Source organism: Apostichopus japonicus, chromosome 5, assembly GCF_037975245.1.
Source record: "Apostichopus japonicus isolate 1M-3 chromosome 5, ASM3797524v1, whole genome shotgun sequence".
Lineage (NCBI taxonomy): Eukaryota > Metazoa > Echinodermata > Holothuroidea > Aspidochirotida > Stichopodidae > Apostichopus > Apostichopus japonicus.
This window is the reverse complement of record NC_092565.1, coordinates 18,512,618-18,533,147: the sequence shown is the minus strand read 5'-3', so window position 1 is coordinate 18,533,147 and position 20,530 is coordinate 18,512,618. Positions and strand designations below refer to the sequence as shown.

Sequence of the window (20,530 nt, the reverse complement as noted above, 5' to 3'; positions counted from 1 at the left end):
AAATGTTAATGAAAAGTCTCGAGAAATGGAAAGTTTTTCGTAAAATTGAAACCGAGTCAATTATTTTCCTCCTGCAAAGTTGACTAGAACAAAAGTACAGCCAAGATTTCAGTGAAGTATGTTGGGAACACTGAGTAATTTACCACTAGTGTTTCATCTTGCTATTACCAACCCCTTACTAACCCTTACCACCCCACCAAAAGTGCCAAGTACCACCAATGAAGATACAGGGATAGGAAGATTCCCAGGGAGGGGGGGGGAGGTGGGAAGTGATGTGCATCAGCCTAGGTAGTTACTTAGGTTTAAACTGTTAGTGACTTAGCAAAATAGTCAATGTTGTTCCTATCTTGTTTCAAGTTTGTCTTTTAAACTTGGTTATGCATTTAAATTTAGCTTGCTAGAAAACACAATGGTGTTGCGCACCGTTTAGGAACTGTATTGTGACTTGCATCCCGTTGTTTGAAGAATTTCGGAATGTCATTTGAAAAACAAAATGCTCACAGGGGAATTTGTCTTTTCTTTTTGTAGAAGAAATGCGAGTGGAAGCCAGAGCTTGCTGGCTCTCGCAGCAGCAGCCGAGGAAGTCCAAAAGAAGAAGAAGAAGAAGGAGCCAATTATTTCACCAGAGTTGTCCAAACTCATTAACTACTGCCAATCAGTCAAGTTTCCAGGTATTCTCATAAAATCAATTCGACGTGGTGGTAAAATGTATCAGGATTTTGGTGTATCAAAACTTTAGTCCGACTTTTGAAAGACTATTGGACTATTTGCAAAGAATGACCTTCATGGTTTGTATTGATACCATTGTGTCTAATGAGATGGTATCAATGGTTGCAACCCTCCTCCCATCAGCTCATCAGCCAAACATTGAAAGACAAAACATTTGTGCGACAGTTATCGTAAAAAAAATTAGTTAGATCAACAAGGACATACATGTTTAGATTTAATTCATAAGATAAAATTATTGAAGAGTGTCTTGGGTTATTAAATACCATTTTCATCAATTATCCCCTAGAATTTCTTCACTTGATTTATAATCCAAATTGAGAGTCTCAAATACCACATTATATGGCTTTGAAGTATGCTTAAGATGCCATATTTAACCATTATTCACATCAGTTTAACACTTTACTTGTAAAAACTTCTGTTCAGACTTTTAATTAACAGTGACATTGTTGTAGGAGTGCATTGTATTGACAATCCATGCCATTGATTTCCTGGGTAATCCCAACTCAGGATTCCACAGACGTGAGGTAACAAGTTATTTCATATTTTGTCTATTTATTATTCATTTGATTAGTTTATTAAATAAAAAGATGCTTGGATGAGCATATGTTGCTCCCCCCCCCACATTTTTTTGCATTTGCTTTGGGTTTGTTTTTTGTTACAAATCAGACATCGTTCTTTTTCCTGGTTAGGATTTGCTGAACCAGAAGAAGATGAAAGTGAAGCCAAATCTGTCAAGAAAAAGAAAACCAAGAAAGGAGAACTGGAAGAAGAACAAGATGAAGAGGATGGCACTAAGATGAGCAAGAGCAAGAAGACAAAGAAAGGGGAGGGAGACGAAGATGGAGACTCCAAAAGTAAAAAGAAAAAGAAGGAGAAAGAAAAGAAGGAGAAGAAAGGAGTGGAGGTCGAAGAACTTGGAGCTGAAGCAGGTGTGTGAAATACAGAAACTGGAACTCTTCAACCCCCACCTCCTCCCCATAAAAAAGATCGTCTGTATTTTCATTATGGAGATAGTTGGAGTAATAGATAAAACCTGGAACTCTCTCCCCCAATGAAAAAGTAATAGTAAAGTAATACTAAAAAAGAAATGTTAAATATGGAGTCAGGTGTGTGGAATATAAAACTGGACCCCCAAATAAAGAAAAGTTGTCTGTATTTTCATTAAATATGGAGATAGTTGTGTGGAATAAAACCTGGAACTCTCTCCACCAATAAAGAAAAGTTGTCTTTATTTTCATTAAATATGGAGTCAGGTGGAATATAAAACTGCCCCCCCCCCCAATAAAGGAAAGTTGTGTGTACTTGTATTAAATATGGATGTGTGGAATAGAAAACTGGAAATCTCCTCTCCCCATGAAGAAAATTGTGTGTGGTTTCATGAAATATGGGGGCTAGTGGTAATCAGTATGTGAGTCACAAAATAAAAATACAGAAGAATTTAAAGGGGCTCAGAGGTTTCTGCCTGTGACAATAGTCTGGTTGTGAACACTTGTATTGAAGGATATAGACCTACTAATGAAAGCATGCCACATCTAACTCTATATCAATGGAGATGTGGGCAATTCTAGGGATAGAAAAAAAACCATCATATGTATTAAACCCACACTGATGTACCTAGTGAGGCAATGGTTATAGGGCAGGGTTGTCCAACCTACGGCCCGCGGGCCACAGTCCGGCCCGCCGCAGGGTCGGTCCGGCCCGCCAGAGATGCTCTACGGTGCGAAATTTTAGTGAGCAGGTTTATTGATAACAATTTGAAGCTATATAATCAATCATTCGAACCTTCTGGGTCCAAAAGACTGCATACAGGTCAGTTTGTGTGACACTCTCTCAGCGGAGGGGAGGGGGGGGGGCGGTTGGACTTTATTCATCTGTTCTATCAGGAAGGAAAATAAATCAGTGCGCTCCGTGCGCAGTGCTCACATTTTTTTGCCTTGGGCTTCGGGCAAAAAATCGAAAAATCGAGCGTGGGGTTCATGCGGCCCCCTCCTTCATCATAATCATTCCATGTGGCCCTCCTCTGCAAAAGGTTGGACAACCCTGTTATAGGGAGACTATAGAAACGTCCGTCTTAGAATGAGTTGTGCTCGCGGTATCAGATGATTTTGTGTCACAGTAAAGCTGTCTTGAACGCTTTTTCCCATCACTTCACGTTCTTTGGGAATATCTAATATTGAGGGTGTTAAGTTCTGCAAAGTAGTAAGATATAGAAATATCAATTACGAACCCAACGTTTCATTTTTCTTTCTTCCGTCGTATCGCAGCTGAGGATAATGATTCTGATTCAAAGTCCAAAAAGAAAACCAAAGATAAGGATAAAAAGAAGAAGAGCAAGAAGGAAGAGAAGAAGAAAGGTGAAGAGAACGAGGATCTGCTGGCAGAGGGAGACAACGGAGAAGACGAAGATTCAGAAGGGAAAAGCAAAAAGAAGAAGAAGGAAAAGAAGGAGAAGAAGAAGAAGGAAGAGAAACTGAAAGCCAACGAGGCCACCGGGGAAGACGGGGAGGTCAATGCGGACAACGGAGACGCTGACTCTAAGGCCAAAAAGAAATCCAAGAAGGAGAAGGAAGATGAGAAGAAGAGGAAAAAAGAGGAAAAGGAGAAAAAGAAGAAAGAAAAGAAGAAAAAGAAAGGGAAGGGGAATGATGAGGAGGAGGTCATCGATGAGGTCACTGCTGAGGAAGAAAGAGTTGCCGATGAGGATAAAGGCGAAGAGGAGAAGGCAGTCGTCGAGGAGAAGGAGGGGGAGGAGAACGGGGGAGAGGCGACGGAGAATGGACATGCAGTCCAGGAGGAACGAGAGGAAGGAGAGGCAAACGGAGATGTCAGTGAGGGGGCGAAGGAAGAAGTGAACGAAGGAGGGGAAGAGTCGGACTCTGACGAGGAAGACGAAGAGGAGGAGGAGGAGGATCAAGAAGACGAAGATGGCGAGGTTCAAGAGGAGAAACAAGACGATGTGAAAGGTGATTCACCGGAGACGGTAGAAGACACACAGAATAGAGTCAGTGGAGAGGAGGAGAAGGAGGAGAAGGAGGGGGAGAAGATGGAAGGTGAGGGCGAGGGTAAAAGTACAGAGCAGGAACAGGAAGGGGGCTCAGGAGAGGAGGGCAACAATGTGGAAGGAACGGCGGACACAGAGGATGACATCACCATGAGCATCACCAACGGCTCTAAGGACAACGGTCAAGATGACCAAGAGGAGGACGAGGGCAGCGAGTCAGTCTTGATGGAGGAGCAAGAGGTCGCGGCTGAAACAAAAGAAGGAGAGATCGTTCCCGAAGCAGTAGTAGATACAGAAGTAGAAGTGAAGCAAGAGGCAGACGAGAAGAACGAAACAGGCAAAGAGGAGGAGGAGACGATCGAGATCGGTAAAGAAGGTTCCAATGAGAATGCGGAGTCGTCTCCTTTCCAGGAGGAAGATGATTGGGGTGACTTGGGGGATGTGGTGTTGACCAAGAAAGCTAAGAAAGAGGCAAAGAAATTAGAGAAAGCTGCCAAGAAAGTCGAAAAGGAGAATAAGAAAGTGGAACTCCAGCGGGAATCAGCTCTCAATCGATCCAAGAAGTGGAAGAAAGTTGGTAAGGTCATCAGCATCAGCTCTCAATTTGCCTCCGATGCCAAAGAGCACGCTGCAGGTGAGTCACCCGAGCTTGGGTGAGCTTTTTGCTAATTTTTTATCGGAAGGGAAGGGGGGAGGGTGGGGGAGGGAGGGAGGGGTTGGGTACTTAAGAAAGGTGTATCAGTCAAAAAAGGGAAGGGTCGATGTCTCCAAGGAGCCAAAACTCTGACAATGTAACTGTCTATGTGAGGTAAGTCTGTGCGGGTCCTGATATGGGTGAACTGCGTAGATTCCTTCAAAAACCAACAAAAGTATACTTTGGTTCATAGGTTAAGAGGAACAAATAGCTATGATATGTCAGAGACAATAACGGAGGTGAATAAGTAGTATATCAGTAGACAGTGTTATAGTAGATTACAGATTGAGGATATGCATGTACATTAATTGATCAATAGAGAAATTATTGGGTTAAGTGATTAAATCAGTTTGAAACAGCGAACTAGAAGAGTGATTTGTCCTGTTATAGCTCCTTCGCTAAGCCATGTTTACTAGGTTACACGTCGAACAGGATCGTTGGGTGATTTACTTGTGTATCGACCGAAAAGAAGATGTAGAAAGCACACTAAATAAAACTACATAGGGCTACATTAGAATTGAAGTATCGAAATCTATTCTACAACCTTGTTGAATGGTAACCAGATTAATAACTGAATAATAGCACACTCAATAAGACTACGTAGGGCTTAAGTATGAAGCATCAAAATCTATTCTATGATCTCCGTGAATGGTAACCAGATTAACAACTGAATAATAACACACTAAAAAAGACACTATGTGTTTCTATTACAAGATAGCCAGCACCGTGTATTAAAACACAGGAGTCAGCTGTAGGTTTATATCTACAGTAACAACAACACTGAGACATTTCTGTACGCTGAAATTCTTCACCATTTCATATTTTATAAATTAATGAATTGGATTAACTGTATTTTAAGTAATTCTAAACTATTGTTAAAGAACAGAAATCTGGTCAACCTGATTTCAGAATATCCCCCTGCTCCCACAAACCCAGTTTTAGTATCAAAGACGATTATAGATGAGTGGTATTACATATGCCTTGTAGATAAAGTGGACTGGCCGATCGCAGTTAAAATGGTAAGGTAGGACATCTTTTGTAATAGTTGTTGCAACAATCATTAAAAAGAACAATTAGGGGGAGTGTTTGACTTTGCTTTTCATAATTTCTTTTGTCTTTCATTTTACCTTTTTGTTTTCCATTATTCTCTTTTTTTTACTTTTGCTTCTTCTTAAAGTGCATGTATTGAGTTTGCAAAACCAAAGAATGGGAAGGCAGATTTGCCTCCAATCACAATTTATTCTGATCTATATAAATAGCTATATCATATTTCCTTTAAACAAAATAAACATAAAACATGCTTTTTTTGCTTCCTCTTCATGAAAAGTAGCTCATGCATGCCAAATAACTAAATGAAAATAAATATCAAGATAAAAGTATAAATAAATATTATAAAAAAAATGAAAGCAGCTCATACTTCTCAAACTTTATTTTTAAATTTGCTTTACATTCAAAATGCTCTCATATCCCCACAAAAGGTAAGGTGTTCTTCATACAAAGAAAAAATTGCTAGCTTTGCTTATTCCTGAGTTTTTAAAATGCCCTGATATTTTCCTTAGAAAAAAGAAGGAAAATTCCATAATTAAATTTCCCTTTAATTTGTTACTTTCTCAATTTTGGTAGTGATTATATAGAGAGAGGGATATAAAACTGCAATGTTGTGATGCAGCTTGATTAAGATAACAACACATATACAATGAGTGTAAACTGGTTTGATCCTGCTTGATAACTGTGCGGGGAACGGTTCCAATATGCCAAACATTTTCAAGTAAATATGTTGGGGTTTCCAATAGCCAATTGTTATGGAGTGGAGATTTTTCAAAGTAAAAACTAAAATGTTGCAAGGTACATATCAGCTACCTGTATTGCATCCAATCTGGTCAAAATCCAAAAGTAATGAATGTTGATATGGCTTCAAACAATATGACTTATTTAATTAAATATTACCAAACTCCTACCGAAACCACTAGCCAGTTAGGAATTCTGAATACTGAGTTCCAACAATATCTCAGAACACTGTGAAGAGAAGAAATAATACATGTTTCCATATAGAAGTGTATTTATGAGGTGACATTTATTAGGATACCCGTCCTGTGTCAAGTCTGTATTAAAACTATTATAGGATTGTTTTGCTATAAAAAAAAAATATCAAACTTTTTTTAGGCAGTTTATTTGCGATTCTTTTTTCAAATTGTTTAACTGCTGCCTATCATATCCTCGATCTTAAAAAACTTTCCTTGTCCAAGTTGAGATTATTATTAAACTACGTTGTATACAAATGTGATAGTTTCGACATGGCTTACTTTATGAATTTTTCATATTACGTGCACAGAATGAGGCATAGTTGATGACATATGAATTTACCCTTTGTGGAATATACAATCAAAATGTCACCATGCAAGAGGTGATATAATTAGGTGGACATGATCTTATAAGAACAAATATGGTAATTTCGTCCAAACAAAACCTACCCTATGAACTATTTGTGCAAAGCAGGTATTCCAGCCAGGTTTAGAGGAAAACACAAAATGTCTTTGGGTGGTTTGGAAGTATTGTGTAGTGATCATATGATTTATCAGCTTATTAAAGAGAGGCTCAATAAAACCAAACTACTGCATAATTGTTGTTTGTTTTTTTCTTTCATAACTAGCAGTACTAGCAGTAATTTGACTAGTTAACTTGTTTGACCTGATTTAACACTATTTTCTATTCGTAATAGATGTATTTTTGGGGGATAAGGACATTGAAGCATTGTAGTTGATGAATGAAATGTGAGGCAACCAGTAAAATGATTTGTGGTGTTTGTTTCAGAGGAAGGCAGTTCATCCACAGAGTCCAGGGTGAGGCTGCTCAAGTCGCGGACGAAATCCTGTCACATTTCATCGCTGAACGAAAGCAGCTTGAAGAAAATGTTTCGCAAATTTGGAGCTAAATTTGTGCAATATCCTTTTATGGCTAATGAAGCGCACATGTTACCGAATGCAACAACATTTACTCAATAATCACTCTTAATTGCTGCATGGGGGGGGGGGAAAGGGGGGGCATTGGAATTATATTTAAAATGAGTTTGCTTGTTTTTCATTCCACTTTCAAGAGTAAGATGTGTGTAAAGGGTAACTTCAAAATAAGAAAACATAAGACTACGGTATCCATTACTGAAAACCATGGAAGTTGTATTGCTGTTACTAAACTATCGTGATAACCTTTTTGGAAATAATAATGACCAAAAACAAAAGGTCTATTCACAAAACATAAAAATAGCTTTTTATAATTTTTAAGCACTTTTTTTTTACTTTAGAAAGTTTTTACACAACTTCAAAGAGGTTTGATCAGAATTTTTGGAAAAAAGTTCTTTGTAACTCTTTTTTAAAGATGTTTGTTAATTTTGACATAAACAAACAGTCACATCATAAGCAATGCAAGCAGTATTGATGGAAGTAAGTTTGAACACTTTGTAGGAAGTACCAATGTTTTAGTTGTGTTATAAAGGGAGTAAATATACTGGCCTTGTTTTTTAAATGAATGGTATCAAAGAACATAACTGATTGAATTGTTTTCTTGGATTAAAGTGTCTACTATTCCTTAGCCAAGTATCTCCTCACGCATTGCGAATTTCAGTTGATACGTACCTACCCAGCTGGCATGCGGATCGATTCCTCCAACTACAACCCAATCCTGTATTGGGCCTGTGGGATTCAACTTGTGGCTCTAAATTACCAGAGAGAAGGTAAAAATCATTTTGAAAACGAGTCCTTTTGTTGGAACAGAGCCCCCTGTTGCAACTATAGAAGTAGGGGGGGGGGGGGTAAATTAACATCCACTAGTAAATTTGTCGTATGCAACACACCTTGTATTAAATTTATTTATGCGTTTCATTATGACTACACGCAAACCAATCAGTGTTACCCTGATGTTACAAATAAATCTCTTTCAGTTCCGAACAGTAACTCGCAATCGCTATACAGGGTCAGGTCTCTTTTCCTTTTTGTTTTAATTAAAGTTAGCTATTTTACAGAGAAAGGTAATTATAATTTGAGGCCACAAAAACAGATGGACACATCTTCTTTTTTTTTATGAATGCACCAACTGAATTTCAAAAGCAGGATCCAGAGTGCATGCCCTTTTGACTTGCCTTAGTCCAGTTATTTTGGATTTGAACATTGAACATTGAAAACCACACATCTCACTTATGTAGTTTGCTCACCTTAATGTCCATTTGTTGCTGTTTCCGTTAGACCTGCCCATGCATTTACAGATGGCATTATTCGAGCAGAACGGATCTTGTGGTTACGTCTTGAAACCTGAGTTCATGAGGGATAGATCACACCCACTCTTTTCCCGATTCGACGCCTTTGGTAAAACTGTCCCTGGATTTAAAGTCAAGGAATTGACTATTGAGGTGGGTGCTATTTGGGTGTTGTTTGAAACATTTGCATATTTGTTGGAAATTTCCAGTTCTGTAAATCCTTCATTCCTCTTAAGATCTGGTTTGATTTTGTATAGCTTGTTGAAATGGTTGAATTATTCTGAGGGTAAAAGTTTAACAGCCAGCTACTGAATTCATGGCCAGCTACTTGGTTCAGCTGATTTCATGGCCAGCTACTTGGTTCAGCTGAGTTTATGGCCATCTCTACATGTTAACTACCATAATGGTATAGTTCAACAGAGAAGGAGAGAGAGATTAAGGCAATAATATCAATGGAATTCATCATAAAAACTTGGGAATTTTGATTTTAAATTCATTCCAGTCTTAGTGATACCATTGATAGCACCATGATTGTTATTCAAGGGGGAAAGGAAATCTCCCTCCAGGTAACTTTAGGATATTTTATATTAATGCAAGACTTTAATTACATGTCTCTCTGATTAGATGTTAACTTTAATATCACTTTCTACTGATTGAATTATTGATTGATTTATTCAGATCATATCAGGGCAGTATTTAAATCCGAGTAGCCCGAGTGGGTCGTCGTACGTGGAGCTGGAGGTCATCGGTCTTCCCTGCGACTGCAACAAGTACAAGACCAAGCCGGTCAGCAAGAACATGGTCAACCCAATCTGGAACGAGGAATTCTCGTTCAGGATAGCCTTTGAAGAACTCGCCTTCCTGCGTCTGGCCGTCATGGACAACAGCGGCAATAACGTCATGGCGCAGCGGATTATTCCCGTTCGATGTCTCAGGCGAGGTATGGGTTCATCTGGTAAAGCACCAGTTTGAAGATTTCCAGCAAAATATTATTTGAAAAAATCTGATATAACAATGTTCATATACTGGTCACCTGTATGGGCATTAATGGTTATGTGTCAGGGTATGGGCATGAATTGGATCTTGCAAGCCACTGTGGCATGGTTATATATATTATATTGTCAAATAAAAGATCAGAAACTTTTACATGCTCTTGCGGTCTACTGAAAATTTCCCTCCCCCCACCAGGTGATCTTACCCCCCCATCCCACCCAGGTGATGTTATTAAGTCTTTTAAGGATTGGTAACTGCACTTTAAGCAGTACCCACATCAATAGTTTCATATCAATATATCTGCTTGCAAGTTAATGAGTCATAAAAGAGGAGGAAATTGTAAAGTGGTCCTTATATATATATAATCACAAAATAGTTAAAGCAAAATACTCTGGAACAATTAATTGATCAGTGATTTGATGGATTAGTAATTGATTGATTGATTAATTTTTGATTTATTGATGCCATATTGAGTAACTGATTAAAAAAAAAAAAATTTACAATGCAAAAATCAGTATAAATTATTCAGACATGTGTTACATTTTAGATTTCCAGGTTTATTCATAGATCAGCATTTATTGTATTTTTCATCTAAAATTGAAATTAGTAAAGATAGTTTGAAAACAAACAAGTCAATTAATCTATGATATCAATGAAAATATTTCAGACAAAGACATGACATTACAGTACTTGATTTCTTTTGACAGGTTACCGCCACGTTCGTCTCCGAAGCGCCCAGAACGTACCTCTGGAGTTGTCCACTCTCTTCATCCTGAACAGATTAACGGAAATACAGGAAGACGAACTGCAGAATACCATACAAAAGAAGGAACTCCTAACGGATCTAGTCTACTACTACGTAGGCAAGGAGGTAGGGCGATTCAGAAAACTCTAGAGAGGTTCTGTAGGGGCACTATAAACCGGCTATGACTTTGTAGTCCGTCAGTATAGAATATATCTACATAAATGTGGTCTAATTATGCCTTTACTAGATATGTTTCTGTGGTATATTAAGAATGTCATTATTGAAAGGAATTTAGTAAGGTCAGATTGTTAGGAGTATTTAAAAGTATTTAATACCTGGAAGCCTTGAACCCTGCCCTCTCACTCCCCTCCCCCCCAAATAGATTGTTTTGAGGAGTGTTCAGCTAGACTCAGCAAATGATCTGGAGGGGGTTATAACATATTGACTGTTTAAAGTTTGAGCAACAGTGACCAATATTTGACATTTCTAGCATATTAGTGGGCATGAATTGTGATCAGTGTAAAAGTGTCGGTTTCTGACACTTTTAGACAAAAATCATTAGGAGTATGTAAATTCATATATCACACATTAAAATGTAAAGAAAGCTTGTCTTTTTAATCAATCTGACTCAAGCATGGCAGTTATGTTAACTCCTAGTACATCACTATGCATATTATAAAAATTAAAAAAGAAAACATTGATCTTGAGATGGATTTAGATGATCATTTTGCTCAAACACGATCAACTCAATTCTTCCTCAGCTGGCCGAGAATCCTCGACAAAATCTGGCGGAGGCTTCCTCTGTTGGAGTGTACGGGGTGGAATTCCCAGATGAAGAGACCTTACTTTGGACGACAGGGGACACAAAAGCAGGTGAACTCCTTGCTGAGGTAAGTGGTTACAATTTTTATGACTCTTACAGGAGGGAACATCTTTCATTCATCTTAAAGGCATTTGAAGACTCTCCCCAAACCGTGTGCGGCCATCTGAAAAAGTTAACTTTCCGTTGCTTGCAAGTGACGTTTTGTTCGTGTCGCTACCAAATGCAGACAGTAATGAAACGTGATACCTTGTTATCTTTTATCTAGACCTGAGATGTCCATCGCTGCTATTATATGTACGCTGTGTTGTGGGTATTGACCGTAGCTGCATGTACTGACTGTGCACTAGTGTCTAATTACCGATGGTAGCAAGCTGTGTGTGTATTTTCTGGGATCGATGGTGGTGTCTAACACTTCTGTTACACCTCATTCGAAACTAGGTCAGATTACCGGCATGAGACGTTTCTTTGTGCGCGAGTCTTCCCACCCTTTTAAAGACCCTGCATTTTCAGACAATTATATAAAAGATCATTTGGAGTTGCTCCATATTAGAAGCTAAAATTGGTAAAAAATTGCCAAAGGTTTCCTGCCAAAGATTCTGATACGCTAAATATTGGAAAATTGTCCCCTCAATTTTCTGTCATTCATTTACTGATAAGGTATATAAGATATACAACTAACAGACATTCAGAAGTGTTCAAGTGTGTTATGTTCATCATTTTCTGACCCACCGACACTGTCATTTAAAAATATTTTTCTGACAAAAATTGATAAGAAAGAAGAAGAAGTTAAGATTTGCAACCCTACCTTTAGCTTTTCTATCTGAATTCCATTTACTTGCAGGCTATCGGCAGAGCTGGTAAACCTCTGGAAGACTTGGAGAATTATATTTTGGAAGAGGAGGCAGTGCTCAACTTTAGACAAGGTGAAGAAGTTCAGACAGAGGAGAGGTCTCTAGAGGCAGAAGAGAACGTCTATGAGGTCCAAGCTGCTTGGAACGGCAAGGGCAGATTTGTTCTTAAGCCAGCCGAGGTGAGGGGACTTCATTGTCATGTCTGAATTAATAATAAGCATTCATCTTTGCATAATAATAATAATAATTTTAACATATATTTATATAGAGCCTTACATAGAAGAATATCGTTTAATGATATGTTGCTGCGATAAAAAACACCTCTCTAAAAGGACTAAGTATTTGATGTTCTATGTCTTGAACTCCTGCAAATTGGAATGGAAATCCTCTTTGGGATATTACATTCTGTCCTGCTAGAGGTACGCTTCATCATATGAGAAGGGGATAGTAACCCTAGAGGTTGTGGTTTGATTTCTTTGTAAACTAGAACAAGTACCACCTTTATTTACTTGTTATTAACTTACCATAATGTTGCATTCAGTGCCAATGTTAATTTATTAGTCATAAGAGTTAAATTAAGTCTTCTCCTTTCGCCAGTAACAATTCAAAGAAACCATTTTTCCATAAATCCAAGCCTATCTTTCGTTTTCGTTTATATCACTTTTCATGATATACAGTTCCATTTTTCTTTTATCGACAACCATCTCTTGTAACCATTCTCATTTTCTTCTGTCCACAGAATATGACACCAGCCCCCTCTACGACTCCTGGTACTTTCCTGGTCCAGATTTACACCCGCAGTGTCTCCTGTAGCATGGACACCATGTCATTTGAGATATCAGTGAATGCCACTACACCAGATGTGATCGCAAGGGTGGGTTAAGCAATTGAATGCATGGAAACCTGTTTGTTACTTATCACTTATCACTATTTAGTGCCACTTGAATAGGATGAATGTATGACGGACGGCTAGGATAAAGTTATGTAGGTGGAGGTTTAAAAGTGGGCTTTGTACAATGGAATGAGTTGAATCATGCATGCAAAATGTAAAAATAATAACATCAGGTAAATGGACAACATAAATCATATGTATGTATGTATGTATTTTAGATCCTTTTGCAAGCAGGAACTCGCGAAGAAGCCATCATTGGCTTATCAAAGCCGCAAGCTGTCCGAAGTCAGTCTCTTAGATTCGTATTTAACGTCCATGATTATGAATTGTCAATTAATCTTGGAGTGACTCGAATTCGGGACCTTATGATTGAAAGGCACCGGCGTTAACAACTGAGCTAACACTCTCTTTGTCTTGTTCTGTTTCCTCTTTCCTCTCCCAAGGTTTTAGCCAAAGCTGGTATGTTGGACGTCGACCCAGAGCAGTATTCACTCTACGAGGAGAAATCAAAGGACGGAAAGAATCTTAACTTGGACACTTCCCGCAAGAGTTCGGACAAGCTGATACAGAGGATCATGGGAGATGATGAGAAGCCCTGGGACGTACAGAGTCAATGGATCACAGCGGGGATAAACGGCAGGTTCTCTGTCCGAGATAAAAACGAGGTGCGTCAGTCTAGTGTGGTCGAATAAAGCATGATATGGGTAATTAAAGGGTGTGAAGACTCGGGCAAAAAGAAACGTCTAATGCCGGTAATCTGACCTAGTTTCGAATGAGGTGTAACAGAAGTGTTAGACACCACCATCAATCCCAAGAAATACACACACAGCTTGCTACCGTTGGTAATTAGACACTAGTGTACAGTCAGTACGTACAGCTGTGGTCAATACCCACAGCACAGTGTATAAACGATACAGCGATGGACATCTTAGGTCCAGCTAAAGATAACAAGGTATCACGTTTCATTACTGTCTGCATTTTGTAGCGACACAAACAAAACGTCACTTGCAAGCAACAGAAAGTTAACTTTTTCAGATGGCCACACACGGTTTGGGGCGAGTCATCAATGCCTTAAAGTAAAGCAGTGAAGGGTGTTTTAATAAAACTAGATCTGTGCTTTTTTACAAGCATTCAACTTGTATATATTAATTATTCGGTCATTCATTCATGCATAATATGTGAAGACTGCTTTATTAAACTTTAAAATAAGCTTTCATAATCATAAATGTTTTGAAAAACATAGTTCTTTATTGTTTTCAAGTCTTCAGTTTATTTTGTTAGTTAATGAAATTACTGGTTCATTAAGTGTAATTAATGGCTTGTTGAATGTCTTCACATGTAATTTAAAGTGTTTTTTTTTTTCAAATTGTAGATTACTATTGAGATGTCATTCTGTGTTCCTTTTTTGTGTGTGTGTATTTGTTTAAATAAATACACATTTTACAAAGAAATATATATAGATGTGAAAAAGAAATAAACCTGACAGAATTTGACAATACTAAGTGAGCACTTTGTAAAGACAGTACTGAAATTAACAGAGGTTAAATAGTCTGAAGGGTCAATTAAATCGCTAAAAGGCTTTCATTTGTGTTCTTGAACCTGGTCGATCCTGTGTAAGGAAAAATGAAAAAGTCCTCTGGGAAAATAGCAACGAATTGTTAGCAACACCGTACAAAACAAGAAAATAACTTGAAATTGTAGTCAAAAAGTGGATTCAGGAAACTAAATTCATGCTTGATGATCAAAAGAATAACATTTAATTCAAAAGTCTGAGATATGTAAAATAGAACTTTCTTCCATAGAAATGAGAACATATATACTTTGATAGAAAGGTCTAATTGAAAACAGACTTCTTTAATATCGAACTGCTATTTTGGTCTCCTTCAGGAGAAGAGTACTTCAACTTCTAAATTGCGGAGGGTGACAAGTCTACGGCAGAGAAAACAGAAGATTATGCAATCAGCAGCCGTCCAAGGTGAGTACACGAGTCGTGGAACCATCAATCTACTACCAATTGATAGGACCTACAAAAAAAATACAACTTTTCAAGCCTTTCAAGAGGATTTAGTGACTCAAACCACTACAGCATAATAAGGTCCCAGACCAAGTCCCAAAATTGAAATATTTAGATAGGCCCAAACCAGTCAAAACAGATAGCAATGTTTCAAAGGTTAACAAAAGGGGGGTTGGGGGTGGGGGGGGGGCTAGGTTCAACCATCGAAGGCAGATTCCTATGTAGTGACAAAGAACAGTATTAATATGTTTTGAATCATTTAGTTTAGTTGTGAAACACACAAAAAAAAACTCAAATTTTGAGCTATTATGGCTGGGTTTCTTTGTACTTCTAAGCAGCAATTGTTCCCCTTTATAATACAAATAAATATTTGAAACCTTGAGTACAAAGTAAACTACATTATCTGTTACTTGATTATTATTTTTTGGGGGGGCCTGGAGGGTAGGGGTGGGGTGAGGGACAACAGGACCATAAATACCTTCCTTGCTAGGCCCCTTTCCAGGTTTTATTTTTCACCCATTGAAGTTGTTATGGTTCTTGGCCCCCAGGACCATCACTTCTCTCTCCACTTCATGCCCCTCCTTCTTCATCAAGGAAATTGCTAGCATGGAGCACCACAAAATTTGAGACTTTGAGTTGGTTCATATGCACATCACACTTTATTTCTGAGAACACATATGCAAAATTTATTCTAGCCCACTCCACTATTTTCTTTACTCCATCAAAGAGGTGATAATAATAATGGTGTTCACAGTCAATTAAATATTAAATTATTTATTTTGTTTCGGAAGTTAGTTACTGTCTTCTTTTTATTTGTAAACATATTTTCTCCGCATCTCAATTTCAGCTAAGAAGGTTTCAGTGACGGGGGAAATCTCAGAGGGGATTATTAAACCAGATTCCAAAGTGCGCAAAGTCAGTAAACTCAAGATATGGAAGTCTTCGTAAACAGGACCATCGGCACATCCTTCAGTTTTCTTCTGTTTTTCTTTTGGTTTCGTTGTTTGTTCTTTTCTTTTCTTAATCCAAATTTTCTTTCGTTCTAACATCACGTTTTCTGTGATTTTTATTATTCCGAGATTTCGACCTTGAAAAATTTGTTACCAATGATGTAAATTTAATTACTGTTTAATAAAATCTTAATTCATTGTATTCTGTGATACATCGTTTCCTTGATCGAGAAGCTATTTTTTAAATTTTTTAAGCTTTTTAAATCCAAGTGTAATTTATTCCATGAATAATTTGGTCAGCTTTGTAGCAATGTATTGAAGTGGACGAGACTATCGTGCCAGAGTCGAGGGCGGGTATAAAAAAAACTTGAAGCATCCTGTCAACTAAATGATTGGGATAAATTAGAAATTTGAGGAGGTTATAGGAAATCCCCTCCCTATCCAGTACTCTTTGAAATCCCCTCCCCCCCCCGCCCATATTGTTTTAAAATGGAGAGTTCTTTCCTTCAGACAGGTTTTTCTTCCCACTTGTGGTGTAACTTTAAACCTTCCCATCACAACTGTTCTTACTTCAGCAGTAAGAGAAAGGTCCAACTTGGAGTTAACTTGTTTTTAAAAAGAAACCAGATTTATAGTTAAGAATCCCTCCCCCCCCCGGCCCTCCCTCCTTATTTTCTTATGTACCCTGAAAATCATTTTGAACTGTTGATAAACCATAAATGGACGATATCATATAAAATTGCCTAGATCTGAAACTTAAAAACAATACTGTTTCTAAATTATATCAGACTTTTGATTGAATGATGAACTTTCCATGTTGTCTCTGTAATGTATTCACAGTATATTCAGGCGCGTATCCAGGATTTTCTAACCCGGGGGGCGCGAATTACTATCTAAGCGAAGCGCCACCATCGGTTGGCGCGCAGCGTACAAGAAAATTTCTGGTTTTTATACCCCCCAGATCACCGGAAATAGCACTTCTCGGGCTTGAAAATGACCAACCAGATGTACACTTTTGCCTGAGAACCAAGTATTTCCCAAAAGTTTTTGCCATCCATAACCTTTTTGAAGATTATCACCAGTCACACATCATGTTCGACCTCATTGCATGTCCTATGGATCATTGCTTTTGTAGGTGATTCTACGTCACGGCCCACAATATCCGAAAGCCCCACTTTTCAAGGTTTTAAGCCCATTATTTGTTGAGAATTTGAAAATTCACATTTCTCGTGAATAAAATCACTTGAAAACATACCCATAATGTTGCACAAAATTCAATCTATGGACAAGCAATATAGAAAAACCTCCTTGATCCCCTAACAGACAGGTCAAAGTTGCACGAGTAGAGGAAAGTATGATGAAGAATGTTGGTGAGGAAATTTTGGAAAATTCAGACAGAGTTAATTTATTGGTGTAGAAATATTAAAACCTCTTATAATGGCTATTATAAAACTTGGTTGAAGGAAATGAAAAATAGCAGATATTTCCGATATCAGGTATATCGAAAGCGAACACTACACACATAGGCGTAGATCCCGTAGGATGCGGTGGCTGCAGCCCCCCCCCCCCCCCGCAACCAAATTTTTCCCCATCTTTTTCGGGCACCTACTGAAAGAAAAATAAATAGCAATGAATAGCTTAAAAATGATCTCCTTGGTAATTAAAATAAAGTTCGAAGCTTGGCCGACATTACTACTGTAAAAGAGAGTTTTGACATAAATGGATCTGTATGATTTTTCTCCATCTACATAAGACATTTGGTTGTTTACATAGCATCCAGCGGTATACTGTGCAACTTTCACGGACCGTGCGGTACACGATGCCATGCACTGTAATGAGCGATGCTTGCTTATATGATATTGGCATCGATACGTTGAACGCGCGCGAATCGCGCGAAAAATTTTGGCTTTTTTTTCGGGCAAGTCATTACAGCCCCCAAATCCAATTGGGCTCCTACGCCTATTAACTACACACATAGACAGTTTTTGAGGCTGTTCATCGTGGAACATGCATTTCAATGCTCACTGATATGATGTTATATCTGCTCTTTGCTTTACAAATTCGAACAGGCGTGTAGCGAGTAATTGCCAAGGGAGGGGCGAAGCCTGTAGGCAAACTATCTAAGCGAAGCGCCATCATGGGTTGGCGCGAAGCGTACAAGAAAAATTTTGGCCGAAAATGCCTCCCAGATCGCTGGAAATGACACTTCCCAGGCCTTGTAAGTTGCATCTAAGCATTGTCTATTTTGAAATTACTAGCGATGTCATAAAGAAAATTTGCTCGGGGGGGGGGGCGGATTTTCCATTTTCTCTCTTTTTTCTTTTTCTTTTCCCTTCCTTCCTCTCCTCCTTTTCTTTTTTTCCCCCTCCTTTTCCTTTTTTTCTTCTCTTTTTTCTTCTCTCCTCTTTTCCTTACCCGGGGGGCGCGCGCCCCCAACGCCCCCCCCCTGGATACGCACCTGATATTGTATCCTCGTGTTCTTGAATAAAGCCATCTGATGAAAAAGTTACAAACTGAATAAATTGTAGATAGCACAGTTTACAATGTATTTTTAATTCTTTTTTTCTCACAACATTGACAATATTTTACTTGAAAAAGGCAATTTCAAAGCTTTGAAGAGTTTAAGTAAACATTTTAAAAATAAATAAATGTGAAACTGCCACAAAAAAAACATATCAAGAGTAAACAAAAAAGCAAAGAATTTGGATGAATGATATTTTCACCAAAGCATTTTAGAAGATGTATTTCCTATTTCATCCATGTACTCGATGCAATGTGCACTAGGTGTAGCCAACTAAGGTCATCTTTGGTAATTGAAACATTTCCTTTTTTCTTCTTTTTCGTTTAGTTTCCCTTGCTGTTTTATTCTTAAGTGCTTTGTCAGCATATATGTATCATGTTTTTTGTTCTTTGAAAAAAAAAAATTACTGATTAAAATTCAAATGAATCTTTGATAAAGTTTTGTGCAATGAGCTGAATACTGCCACACTTGGATGTTACTGTTCACAAAGGTGTCAAACAACTGCCAGTGTATGATAAATATGTTTCTTGTTCTGTTTTTTCATAAGAAAAGACCTTGAATTTATATGCAAATAAATGAAGAAAAAAAATTAGTGAAAGCTTCAGCAATGTCTTTAATTTCTTGTTAGAGTCTTGTTGTAACAATAAAAATGAGCATCTGTAGATTAAGAAATATTTTCTGGGTTTTGAGTCAAAGTGCTGTGGAAGGGAGAATATTTTTTAGAGTATTCGAGAGTAATTCTATGAAAATTCACCAAAAAGATTAGTTTAGGTGGTTTACATTGGTTTACATTACAAAAAGATTAGTCTAGGTGGTTTACAAAAGTGGTGGTTTACATTGGTCAATTACTGCAGGTAATAATAGAACAAGTTGATCAGACCACCACACCCCACATTTTTTTTTTTTTTTTAACCGAGTGAAGATTAAACACCCAACAATTGATGAACTTGATAGTTTGAATCTCCAAATTTTAGTCTACCAGACAAATGAAGCTGTTCGGCTCCTCAGACTTCATCTTTTGAAATGAAAATTGACTGGGCAATCAAATCATCTATATGTCAAAATTACAGTAATGCAAGACCCCACCATAAAAGTGTAAAATTTATAAAAAGTGATTGTGCGGGGAGTCGAACATAGGCAACCATGAGGATAAAGTTAATCCTAACTAAATTTTGATTACTTAGCGAGCAAAAAGATGAATGAGCATATTTTTATTATTTTATTAAAATGTTTTTATGATGTCCCTAGTAATTTCAAAAGAGAAAATGCTAAGATGCAACTTACAAGGCCTGGGAAGTGCCATTTCCAGTGATCTGGGAGGCATTTTCAGCCAAAATGTTCTTGTACGCTTCGCGCCAACCATGGTGGCGCTACGCTTAGATAGTTTGCAATGACATATCTACGGCTCTGATAGGTTGCCTATATTTTCGCCCCTCCCTTGGCAAATTCCTGGCTACGTGCCTCAATATGCCTCTTAGTGGACATGGTTTAACTTAATTTTAACATCAACCCAGTCAAATTGGCTTTTTTGGCCATGCCATTATGACAATGCATCTGATAGGTGCAGTTCACACGACCTGCAGCAAACACCAACGCGCAATGCTTCCCGACCAACCTAACAGGCCATCGCAGCAGCATGGTGTTCCTAGGGTCTAAATGCTGTAATACAGTACTTAGATTTCGAGATCGTTCCAAGCATGCAGACAATAATGCATAAAGGTACCATGCCACAATTACAGTAAATTTTGTACATCCGCACGTAAAAAAAATGGCGCAAAATGACCTACTGCCATAGGCGTAGGAAGCGGGGGGGGGGGGGGACTGCAGCCCCCAACCAAATATTTTTTTGTGAAAATTCGGGCAATATGCTAATAATTTTCCGGGCACGTACTAAAAGAAAATAAATTGCGATGTGTTTTTCAATGGTTAAACTTATTTATAATTATCATTATTATTGTAACGAAAAATAACCAATATGGAAGGGTACCAACACGGCAAATGTTTGTATGTAATTGGCATGCGATGTAATAACCGATGCATGCCTATGAGCGTGCGAAAAATTTTGGTTAGA

General features: G+C 38.1%; 1 protein-coding gene across 4 annotated transcripts in view; it reads left to right on the top strand.

Moving 5' to 3' along the window:
* Positions 1–18,397, top strand: part of LOC139967926 (1-phosphatidylinositol 4,5-bisphosphate phosphodiesterase epsilon-1-like) — a 111,967-nt gene extending 93,570 nt beyond the window's left edge. For 3 of the 4 annotated variants that reach the window (XM_071972149.1, XM_071972148.1, XM_071972151.1), the window contains 14 exons: positions 529–671; positions 1,419–1,658; positions 2,994–4,364; positions 7,236–7,365; positions 8,027–8,151; positions 8,660–8,823; positions 9,349–9,610; positions 10,371–10,534; positions 11,170–11,298; positions 12,073–12,261; positions 12,822–12,956; positions 13,418–13,639; positions 14,862–14,949; positions 15,836–18,397. In XM_071972149.1, coding sequence (XP_071828250.1) covers positions 529–671; positions 1,419–1,658; positions 2,994–4,364; positions 7,236–7,365; positions 8,027–8,151; positions 8,660–8,823; positions 9,349–9,610; positions 10,371–10,534; positions 11,170–11,298; positions 12,073–12,261; positions 12,822–12,956; positions 13,418–13,639; positions 14,862–14,949; positions 15,836–15,936 — 3,463 coding nt within the window. In that variant the 3' untranslated portion in view covers positions 15,937–18,397. The remainder of the gene's footprint in view (positions 1–528; positions 672–1,418; positions 1,659–2,993; positions 4,365–7,235; positions 7,366–8,026; positions 8,152–8,659; positions 8,824–9,348; positions 9,611–10,370; positions 10,535–11,169; positions 11,299–12,072; positions 12,262–12,821; positions 12,957–13,417; positions 13,640–14,861; positions 14,950–15,835) is intronic. The other variant, XM_071972150.1, reaches the window with a different exon arrangement.
* The last annotated feature ends 2,133 nt before the right edge of the window (positions 18,398–20,530 follow it).